The sequence below is a fragment of the Cydia splendana genome, chromosome 3, assembly GCF_910591565.1.
Source record: "Cydia splendana chromosome 3, ilCydSple1.2, whole genome shotgun sequence".
In the NCBI taxonomy this organism is placed as follows: Eukaryota; Metazoa; Arthropoda; class Insecta; order Lepidoptera; family Tortricidae; genus Cydia; species Cydia splendana.
Window position 1 is genome coordinate 9866750 of NC_085962.1, and position 12688 is coordinate 9879437.

Consider the following 12688-nt stretch of genomic DNA (forward strand, 5'->3'; position numbering starts at 1 on the left):
TGCGGCCGCCATAAGGTACCTTTTTCCGTGGAACGTCACATATCTTTACTGTTTCATATCTAGTGAATCTCTCATTCACTTCCCGAATCGCGCCGACAGTTACTACTTTCCTCGAGTTGGTCTAGTGAAAATTTTTGTGTTTCACACGGTAGCAGTTTATTTGTTAACCCTCGTGCCTTGAAACTCGCTACGCTCAAGATTCTACTTTTCGAAACACTCGTGGTTCAATTTTGGAATCTTTCGCTTGCTCGGATATCGATTATTAGCACGAGATGTTAAACAATTACTTTGCCCCGTGTTGTAAAAGGAACTGTCACTGGAAAGAATTATTCATTCAAAGCCTTTAACACTCATAATACCTATTATATCCCAGGTTCACTAATGATTTTCTGCATAGTAAAATAATTATACATCGCATATATGACCCAGATTTAAATACACCCTATACCCTAAGTCTTCTAACAATATTCCGTGATCGCTTACAACTTGAGTCATGTTATTTCCAATTAGTTTGTGTTATTTCAACAAAACACTGCTACACTCCTACACTGTATTTATGGTGAGAGTTTGGAATGGGGTCGTCCCGCGCTCTCTAGCGCCTTGAGTCGATGCTGCTCTCAATTAGTTAGTGTTTCAGTTCGACCAGCCACGCCTCGCCGTGTCGCCACTCCGCAAACTTCCTCAATTATTGTCACTGGACGTCGTAACCTCACATACTACGATCCCTCCTATAATATTCGAACGTGAAACTTTTAATTATTACTGCGCTAACAAACGGTGCGACTATAGAGGTCATGGTATATCATAAAGTAAAGTTCGATAATTATTCGGTATTCGCCATATTCGGCAAGTTTTCCAATGTTCGGGTTCGGCCGATTTATTCGGTTAAAGCGTCGAATTTTTATTATACATATTTGTGTTTTTGTAACACTGTAAAAAGTAAGGTCCTCCTGAACTTTTCAAGTACTATCTCTTGAGATTATTTTAAATAAATCCCATACAAAATATAACTTTCATTTAACCTGATTAGGCAACATTTCAGTGAAAATAGAATTATGCAACAAAACTCAAAGTAGATTCCTAAAACAAATACACGTTGAAGTAATTATAACTTTGCTAAATAGAAGACGAAATTTGTTTAAGTATGAAGGAAGATGTAGAGTAGCGTTACAAACTTTGCCATTAAGATTTTATAAGTTGGGTACTGATCAAGCATACTGAGTCGCTTAAGGTACTTATTATTCAAAGAAACCGCCAATTTTAGCCGCTATCGGTGCATCTATCCATATTGAAGCGCTAACTCGGACTTAGTTCAAAGTGCAGTTTAATCTTGCCGTGTGAGTTGGGAAACTACGCATATTATCCTACCGTTCTATAAGAAGTTCTTATATACAACGGTTGCATAATATACTAGTGTCTACGTAAGTTACATAGTAGTAGTAGTATATAATCACTTTTATGTACAAACACAGGTTTACAAAAATAAATTACGGTAACACATATATATTGAATTGAAAAGTACGAGTTAAATAGTGCAATTTAGAAACTACCATGCTAACTCCGCGCGACATAAATTCATATATTAAAAACTATTCATTCGCAAAACAGGGTACACGGGCAACGTGTGAGTAAATGAAGTCGCCAACTTTTCACATTAGCGTCGACCTCGCCGCATCCTACCCACTTCAATGGCACAGTTTTTACAATAGAAATTGTATGTGTAGTTGTGTACATACCTCTATACAGAGTTGTAATCTCTGCTGGCACAAACAGGAGTAATTCTACTGGCTGGTTCCCTTAGTGTCGGAATTGTCGCAACTATGTGGGTTTGCTATGTATCTACTTAATAAAAACGGTTGATTAATATTGCATAACAATACTATGAAGTATTTGAACAAATTAAATTATTTTTCAGAAAATATTTTAATTTGTTTTTATCAAGTAGAAACACTACTATATAAATTATAAACTGAAATAAATGTCATATACTAAGAAAAAGTGACCAAGGCCTCCAGTGCCCCAGGCTGGAATCGAACCAGCGTCCTCTGCTATCGCGGCAGGTGCCTGAACCACTCGGCCACCGGGCCACAGCGACATTAGTCAAATTTTCCAAGTATATGCACTTCCTACTGAAGGCTTGTGGCGCCCCCTGGCCATCTCTAAGGTAGAACAGTATGGTTCGAACCTTCTATCTGGATCATTCTCATGATGATACCGAGCTAGCGAGCAAGCCTTCAGTAGGAAGTGCATATACTTGGAAAATTTGACTAATGTCGCTGTGGCCCGGTGGCCGAGTGGTTCAGGCACCTGCCGCGATAGCAGAGGACGCTGGTTCGATTCCAGCCTGGGGCACTGGAGGCCTTGGTCACTTTTTCTTAGTATATGACATTTATTTCAGTTTATTGCATAACAATGCCATATACAGGGTGGAAAAATCGAGTGCCACATGGATGGCAACTACCTTAAATATTGTAAATAGCACATTTTGTGTAAAGGAGACTTTCCTTTGTTTTTAAAAACAATATATTCTGAATTTAAGGATTTATGAAAAATCGCTTGCCTCAGTCGGGACTCGAACCGGTCAAATGTGCCAAAAAATAACGTGCCGTATTTTATGATGCAGATTGAAAAGTTTACTGATAGATTTTGACGGTGGGTTCCTTCTACATCGAGTGGTTTTGTCAATCCAGGGTAAAATGTATCTCCCAAGGCTCCCAAAATTTATCCACACCTACTGGGATGGAGCAAACTCGGATTATACGAATTTAGGACCTAATGAAGGTATTAAAATTAAAATGATTTCTAGCTTGCTGGGAATTAATTCCTCAAAACGCTTTTTTCGGATCTTATTTGATTGGTATGTTATACCTACATTTGTAATTTACTCATAAATCGTGTTTTCAGTGAAGAAAATAGTATTTTAGAAGTTTCCCATAACAGAAAATTATACTGTTATTCAAATTGATGTACCTTTTTCTCTTATTTTTTAATATTTCTGGCTAATTATTTTTCAACATTATATAGAGGATATTCACAGTCACTTGGTATGTATTTTAGAATAATCCATTCAGTAGTTTTCAATGTAGAGCAGTTAAAAATCAACTCTGCATTGTGTAATTTTTTGACATTTTCTTCTAATTTGTTAGACCAAGTAGTGAGAATGTTACATTTTTGTAATCTACTCGCAAAGCCCTTTTATTTGGTACCCCACATGGTATGTTTCAAAGAAAAAAGTTAAAACTTAGTACTGCCATCTTTATGACGTCATAAAAACTCATTCCACAGAGGCGACAACGTGCATTTTGATAATCAGTAGACCACAATACCACTTGTTGGTATAAACCTTTTCGGTCGTACGAAAATGGTAAATAAGGTACTTAGTTTCTACGAATTGGCCTCTCCTCTAAAAAGCGGTTTTATGACATATTTTCAACGATTTTAACAAGTCTACAAAAGGTTCGGTTTCGGTTTCGGCCGAAACTGGGGCCAAAGCCGAACCTTCCGTTTCGGTTTCGGCAAAAAAACATGTTTCGGTCGGACACTAATCGTCATTCGAATGTCATCTTATTATGCTTTTAGGATTAACTCAACTCGCATAAAACTAATCAATAATATATGAATTATATGATTTAAAAATATCTCTGAAGGTTACCTTCCAATTGTAACCGTTTAGCTTTAAAGTTCAATCACGAGAAACTGAACTTTTAATACTCAAGTCTTGAAGCTTTTGAACTCTTAGATACACCTCGAGCTTTGAAAGCTTGTTATTCACATCTCTGATCCCGCTGGCTCCCTTTGTAGCCTTAAAATTCAATTTCTAATTTAAAACTTGAAGGTTCCGTTGGCCGATAATAAGGTCGATGGAATCGGCAAAGTTCACAGCAAAACCGTTGTCTCCTCGAAACAGTACGCCAGCTCGATCATTTTGACTTTAAGCCAAACTGCTTAGTGTCATTATTCAGCCAGTGACCCAGTTGTGTTGTTGCAGAGTGTGCGCAATGTTCCTGCCGGAGTTTGCAAGTTTCGTGGCGGCCATGCTGTTTGCCGTGCACCCGATACACACCGAGGCGGTAAGTACAGACAGGGTTTGCATTTTGCAACTACTTAGTAAAAACTAACCGAATTTATGGGGCGTCTTTGCCAAATGTGCGAAGCGATGACGGCGGTGAATTGTTTTCGTGAAATAGGCTTTTTAGGGTCCATAAAATGCGACTGCATATACGAGTATATTAATGAAGCGGAATGTACATATTATATTGAAGAATGGTCTTTTGTTGCCTATTTTCCTAAATACCTAACTTGTGAAAGTTTAGAAGATCTTAAAATTTAAAGATATGATTTGCATTTACCCTCCTAAAGTGAGTGTAGGAGACACTACGACAGCCGGATAGTGTCGGATTTTTCCTACTGAGGAAAGAAACCCTAAAAATGGAAAATTAAGAAGCACTAGTTCACTAATAAAAACAAATTTTGGCCACGCTAAACTTCTGCTTAAAGTAACTCTTTTTCAACTTTCAACTGTAGGTTTTAGTCGGCTGTAAAACGATTTCGCACAGCTCGGTGCTTTTTGGAATGCTCAATACAGAACGTAAAACAGAAGAACCAACATAACATTCGTGTTGTAAACGTATTTCGCAGTTCGCTCTGTTTGCATTCAGCTGCAATCGTCGAAAAATGACCTACGGTCCAGGAATTTGATTTCTGTACCATATTGTTAATTTATACCTTGTTACAGTGTGTGGAAAAATTGCCATCTAAAATTTTAAATTCCAACGGTAAGGGTTAGGTAGTATTTGTTGATAAATTATTGAACGAGGTGTCTCTTCGTATCTAAGTACCTAAAAAGTACCAGTACTATATTATAAAGGTACCAGTTATACCTATTATAAAGGTTACATAGCCTGAAGTACTTTCCGACCATATACTACATACACATACAGCCGGCTCCGAATTAATTATAAATCGTAAATACCGTTTTGATGGTTATCATACTTTATATATTAATAGCAACATGTAATTTTATGATTTGTATAGGGGCTAGGAATAATAGAAACACGATATATCGCATGTCCAGCGTAAGGGTAACATACATTAAATAACAAAATACATATAATTATATGATTTGATAATGTCTGTATGACACAATTCTTGTTTACAATTCGAAATTCAACGAAAACAAGCAACCGCTTAGTTTAATTGGAGCAGCAAGAGTAACAAAACTTGTTAATAGGTAATTATATACTTGTATAAACTCGAAACTAAAGCTACCTACCGGTTTTATACCTAGGTATTTGCTTAATGTCAAGCGTGTAACGGTCAGATATCGCCGTTCGGATAGTTTCACCCACCGCGGTATCTGTTTTGACCTTAATTTGCTATTTTATAATATTATATACATATTTACAGTAAGATCCTTATTTATTAATAATATTTGACTGGCAACTCGATATTGATGTATTGTTTCACACCCGCGGCGTCGTGTGAGGCCTGTGTTTTAGGGTTCCGTCCCCAGAGGGTAACAAAGGAGACTCTATTACTAATCCTCCACTGGCCGTCTGTATATCAGTCACAAGGAAATATCTCAAGCAGTGTTGGCCGAAAGTTAATGCGAATTGAAAATGTTGGCCATTAACACTGACTTAATATTAGAAATAGACACACAGAGCGGAACAAAAACGTCAACAAAATGTGGGTCAGAATGACATTAGCGGAAAATTTGCATTGATGATAAAAACGCTTACGTAAATTTTGAGTCAAGATAAATATTTTGTACGGAAAAGAACTTACTGTCGTAAGCATTAAGTGTCAAATTTGTAAACATTAGTACCAACACTGTTAAAACTTTTAAGTCCGATGGCACTAAACGTAACGTCACCATTGTATTTACGTCAAACAACGTCAAACGAGAATAATGAACGAATAGAGTCCCTTTGGTACATTTTAATAGGTATTACTGTACAGAAAAATCAAAGTAATAAATGAAACAAATTTAATTTGATCGGGAGTTCAAATAAAATTAATTCATGGTAACAACCCTTGTAAGTTATCATAAAACAAATTTATTTTTAATAAGTAAGCATTCGTCTTTAAATACTATTTTCCTTGAAATAAATTCAACTTATTAAATAACTGTGTATTTTAGATCTACATAATACTCTTCGCGCTTTAGTTCTTTGCAATATAGTGCACGGGGACATTTAGGTCGCTACTGGTACTGATTGGTTATGGTCTTTATCAAAAAATCCTGTGGTTGTCACTGTGTTCAGACAGGTTTAGCATTTACAGTTAGTCGATGACCTTATTGGTCGTGTATATGTCGGAAACAAGGAAATGGGCTGAACACACAAGTGCCGTTTTGCCTTTGTTTAAAACTGCATCACCCCTATCTCTTGCTATAATAGCAGTCCACTCTGCACGTCGCATAGGTTTTCTTGGAAATCTTGAATTTAAACATAATATTATATGTTACGAATTCCATATAAAAATAAAAAAGTATTAACCTCACATCGACTCATTAGATTTTTGTTCCTTCACATCCCTTCTTTGGTACTAACAAAATAATTTATTCAAAACCATGAAATTACCACCAGATTACATAAATTATGTAATGCTATCCAAAGCACTAACCGAAAGAAATACATTCCATGCTTTTTCCTTGTTTTATCATTGTTATTTTTGCATATTTTTACGACATTGTTGACAACTTCACATTTGAGCGGTCCATACAAGACTAAACGAAAAAGTAACGCGTGATCTGTTTTAACGTTACTTTTGCGGGGCCATTTTTTGCGGCTGATTGGGTATCCAGTTCTTATTCTATATCAATGGCCATTAACCATTATAAATTGAACCTTAAACCGTAACGGACGATTACAGTTTACGATTCAATTTATAATGGTTAATGGCCAGCATTTTCAATTTGCATTAACTTTCGGCCAACACTGATCTCAAGACATAATAGGACAGCTGAAATGTATATGTAATACCTATGTATTTGTATTGCTGCTATAACGACAAATAATAAAATAAAAATTAAAGGAATCTCCAATTCTCCATACAAGAAACTTATTTTATTATGTTTTTTATAACTTTATAACGGTTTAAGATATTTGTATCTCACCTATAAATTCGGTATGATAATGAAGAGAAATGTATTGCATGAAAGAAAACAAATCATAAAACTGGCCAAGCGTAAGTTGGAAGGAAAAAAGTGTGGTGGTGATGGTACGGAACCCTTGGATCGCGAGTCCGTCTCACTATTGGTCGGTTTATTTTAATCATGAGTAAATCAAAAAGGAGAGCTTGCAATGATTTCGCGTCGAATCTGCCATTCGGTTAATACTCGTAGCGAAATTAAACGGCTTGTATCGGAAACAACGGCTGTTCGCCAATTCCCTCGTTACATTTTTAATCTCGGCCGACTTTTTGCATACCACCGTTAACATCCTGACGGGCAATATTTCACATTTCATTACCTGCGAGACTATTATCCGACATTATTTTGGTATGATTCCAGTTTTTGCTCCGTCGATATAATCGAAATATCATGCGAGTTTTTCTTGGATTGTGGTTAACAATTTGTTGATTTATTAGCTGGCTGTACGTTTATCTACAGATATAAATGCATTAATGAGGTTTACAAATTGTCAGTTAGGTAACAATGTACAATACACACACACACATACATATATATATGTACAATACCACGCGTTCAATCGGTCTCTTTATCATGCGATATCTAAATAAGCTAGTTATTTTCTTCTTAAAAAAAATGGCTTCCATCAAATATATGATGATAACATATGATTTCCCCAATATCAAAAGTGTACTCGTAGATCATGACGTTGTTCGGTAGTTGCTTTTAGTAAAATGATAGTTGGACTTTACAAAAATAAAAGCGTGTTAAAAAATAGCCACGATGGATTGCCGGGTGTTGACTAAAGAATGGTTTGACGCGTTTCAAGACTAACCCCATTATTCATAAGCCTCGATTAGCTAATAATCGTTTGCCTTTAATCTATAGTCTTGACTTTATGTATTTGTAAGAAAGGGAGAAAACATAATTTGACTAATAACAAAATAAAACATAATTTAATAAATCAGGCCCGTAAAGTTTTATGAATAAGGGGGTTAGTCTTTATTCTGGAGATGACTAACATCGCCACATTTTCAGTTCAACCTAATGCTAAGAAGCATTTGACAGTCCGTTTGTCACCTCTATTGCTTGGAATTTAAAGGTGACAACTATTGGGACAGTGTCAAGCACTAGGACATTTACTTTACACGTAGAACTGAGATTTACAAATTATGAGAACTCTTACCCTTAGGAAAATTGAGCAGAGAGTAAGGAGGCTTAAACTCACTACGCGGCTATTTTAGTACCTACGTAATATCGTGAATGACTCAATTTATTGGAGGTTAAAAGTAGATAGATAATTGAACGTTCTAATTGCATTATAAACAAGTAAGGTGACAGTATTCAAATTACTAAAATAAGTCCTATACCGATTGTGTCCTCTTGGCTACGGCCCCAGGTCGCGTAGCCAACGTGCCAATCGTTAACGCTCCGAAGCATATCGTAGCCATCTCTCTGTACCACTCTTCCATATTACATAGTGCGACAGTGACAGTTGCGTTTCGTTCGCTACGAAGCGTTAACGATTGCACGTTGGCTATGCGCCCAGGCCCCGTAGACAACATGCCAATCGCTAACGCTCCGTAGCTATCGAAATGCAACTGTCACTGTCGCACTAATTTGAAAGAGTGATAGAGAGACACAAAGCGTTTCGTTGTCGAAGCGATAGCGAGTGTCACCTTGGCTAGGCCGGCAGGTCAGACAATCTCAAACGCAAATAATTTCATTGTAAGATATCAGACCTGCCGTGTTTTAGCTAACCAGTCTAACCACTGCTCAGCGGCATTCAAGCAGTGCTTTCGACTGACCGCTTTAGTGATCAATTTCCGACGCTGCGCTGTAAACCGTAACAAGTCAATTTGACCAATACTAGCTTGCTAATTATCCATTCCTACGCTATGCATATATACCCATTACGTATTCCTATCCTACCTTATTATTGCGTCCAATATCTTAAAGCTTAATGAAGACGTCACCATAAAAGTTTACAACGTTTAATTGGCCAATTTCTTAAGTTCAGCTAACTCCATTTCTCACAGCATAATAACCGAGGGCGCTCAACCCGGCTTTTATTTTATATCGCGGCAGCGACTCAATGCACTTTATGACACGTGCTCCTGCTCCCGACGTTGCATTTTTACGTCCACTCTACTATAAACGTGATGATCTTTCCACTTTACTGTTGTTTTTCCAATTAGAAACACTCTTGTTTATGGGCTGTATATTTTTTAAAGGATATTTTGTTTACATTGTTAAGCAGAGGTTTGTGAAGCCATGAAAAGCCCTTTATTACACGAAGTTTATTCAATGATGAATAAATACAAAATCTGTTTATGTTTGTGTTTGTGGTTAGCGAGCAGATTGGTTATTGCAATGCGATGCGATATTACAGTTACGTTTATGTGACTTACCTTGAAGCGATTTCATATATTTAAACGTATTATAGTTTTATTAGTTTACTTCTATATTATGTATTTTTAAATTAAAAAGAAGGCTTGAGTATTTAATTAAGCTGGGAATACCTTTTAATGCTAACTATAAATCGCTAAGCCATAAATCTATAATACTCGTAGATTGTTATGTATAGCTTTTTGATTTTATAGGAGTTAAGAAAGACTCGCACATTTAATGTAGGTACGAGAAAATTACTAAATGACAAGTACTCATATCAAGCGGGATATTCAAGCTCTCTACGAAATGAGGTAGGCAAAATGCGAAAAGTGCCATAAGCTCGACTGGCGGTCAAAACAACACCGTCGGCCAAAGTTACGCCGCTGCACGGCTTTCGAGCTCCCTAAACCCTAATTAAACTAACTTTACCGAAAATTCAACTTGCATTTTACGATAACTTGCAAGCGATTAAGCTAACCAACAAGTTTCTAAACAAAATAGCGATGCTTTCATTCGCTGTAAATCAGTAGATACCAATATAAACCGTTATCATAGTGCGAAGCTTGCGAACAAAATAAATCGCTTATAGATTTTCTCTTCGCTTAAATGCTGGAACGCTCACTTTGTTATAGCACAAGTAATTGATACTGTTCGATACCTCTGTTCTCTGTAGAGAGCGGTCCGGTCGTGTCGGTCTCAAGGGAATACTAATATCTGTATTTTCCAATTTACTTCCACCACAATGTTATCGAGCCATTCAGTTGTATTCAAATACGTAACTAAACCAAAAATTGCTTATTACGTCAAAGTAAACTGTTGTATCTGAATGCACTTGTATCAAATGTTTTTGGCGTTCAGCCATTTTATTGCAAATCTCGGAACAAATCTTTAGCAGACTGCAAAATGTCAACATTCCAAAGAGATAGAGATTTATTGGAAACGTTTTCAGAATGTATTCCATGACGTTTATGAAAAGGAATGGAACTATATTTAATATCATTTCAGAACTTCAGTCCACATAAATAGTCGGTAGCTTTTACATCTTGACAGTCAGTTTAGAAACTTTAAAACATGGGATTAACAACTCGTACCATTGACCGGGGTGACTTTCAAATGCAGGGGCGACTTTAAAATTCTAGTTTTTAAGCCATAATATATATTTATGCGAGATTTTTTACAATAGGTAAATATGAATATATAGTAATCTAACTAGTTACAGGAACATTTTCAGTAAACAATGAATAATGGTAATTCTATGGCCGTTTTAAATCTATCAAAGTAACCCCAAATTTTCCAAAGTCACCCTGGTCTACGGTACTAAAGTAAAAAAACACAGATGTTAATAAATTATCTTCCATATAAATAAGGTTTTGGACTTTGCCAATAAATTAAATTTAAACGGAAGGTACCTATCTAGTTTGTTTTGTGGCAATTCTTTGTCCTTAGGACACAATTATAGATAAATTGTCTAACGGCTTGATTCGGAAAATGAATTAGATTTCTACTAGACTTCAACAAGTTACGATATGGATAATTTAAAGATATTTGTAAGATAGATATGTCAAATTTGACGTTTCCGCGATTCTGGAGGTCCTCTTGAACGATTACGACAAGTTATGACTTAGATATCCAAGTCACATCTAGTCGATATCTAATGTAGATCAAGTTGATCTCTAAATCGTCTCTAGATCTTGTGATTATCTCGAAATCCGAATAGGCCTGTTACAGGCCGAGCCGAATTCGTCGATCGAGCAGTTTGTCTTATAATTAAGTCGTATAAGGTTCCCCTCTTTATTCGTGCTTCATTCCAAAATACATATAAAAATAAATCCTTTATCTATAATATCCTCCAATACAGCCACAGAGAACGTTCAAACTCATAATATGAAAAGCTTTATAAGATGGTTTCTCCTAATATTTGCTAGCTATTATAAAACAGTTTCTCATAAAGTCACAGTGGAAACTGTGGACTTTATAGAGCCCTGGCTTTTGTGCCGCTAACTATGTTTGCTGTTTTTATAGACGCAGCGGTCACCCTTTCTTAGTTACTTTATGTGGCTGCCAATGCCGTACGGTAACTTCGTTGAAATTTTCTCGTAACGCCTTTCCGTTTCAACGTCAGTTTGCTTTTTATTCGACGTCCTATTTTGTTTATATTTGAAAAGAGTCGAGTAAATAAGTAAGGTCCGTGAAGATAGATCTTCAATTATATGTATGTGCCATTGAACGACCTCCTAGCCTAGTCGGTAGTGACCCTGCCTACGAATCAGGAGGTCCCGGGTTCGAATCCCGGTATGGGCATTTATTTGTGTGTTCATCACAAATATTTGTTCCTGAGTTATGGATGTTTTCTATGTATATATTTATATATTTGTGTATATTATATATATCGTCGTCTAGAACCCACAACACAAGCCTTATTGAGCTTACTGTGGGACTAGGTCCATCTGTGTAAAAATTGTCCTGTATAATATTTATTTATAAATATCGAATATCGGACTTTTAAAACAACCGGTTCATGGCATAGCTTGCCGTGGAGCCTTAGGTTGAAATGAACGAATGTTTTCGTAGATCTCCACAAAAAGCATTGAAGTTAGTATCACGGAACTGTATTTAAGTGGTACCTACATTCTGCAATAAGGGAGTTACGGGCAAACATTTTAACGAGATTCAACAGAAATCCGATGCTCGAAGCGATGAAGGAATCCACATCCCTGTTTTGAAAGTAAAATCATTTATAGCTTGATTTTAAATGAATATTTGACTTAAACCTTCTTGATTAATTTGACTTAGTAACTCCCGCTAAACCTTGTGCTTTATAAACATAAAGCGTAATATTTCTCTTTTTCGTTAGGAGAAGACAAACTCGCTATTTCACAAAACAATAAAAGTAAAATCTGTAACAGGCTTCGTCAATTTACCTACCCTAAAAGTATGCCCAAAAAAAGTCCTACAAATAAAAAAACACCCTCTAATTCGCCGCCAGCGGGCAGTGTGCCCAAAAGGCAGGCCGCATTGATGCCCTGTTGAATCGCGATGCTTATTCTCTGGGCGAAGTAGGTAACTCAAATTCAGTTGATTTAGATATCACTGTCTGTTACTTAATTGGGTCAAAATTCTTTTCGTTCTTGTTTCTGACCACTCTGCCATGCTTCTATTTTT

At 36.4% G+C, this 12688-nt stretch overlaps 1 protein-coding gene across 2 annotated transcripts in view; it reads left to right on the forward strand.

Annotated features, from left to right (window-relative positions):
• LOC134806492 (protein O-mannosyl-transferase Tmtc3) overlaps window positions 1-12688 on the forward strand; it is a 161036-nt gene that overhangs the window by 130778 nt on the left and 17570 nt on the right. For both annotated transcript variants that reach the window (XM_063779763.1, XM_063779764.1), the window contains exon 3: window positions 3989-4070. In XM_063779763.1, coding sequence (XP_063635833.1) covers window positions 3989-4070 — 82 coding nt within the window. The remainder of the gene's footprint in view (window positions 1-3988; window positions 4071-12688) is intronic.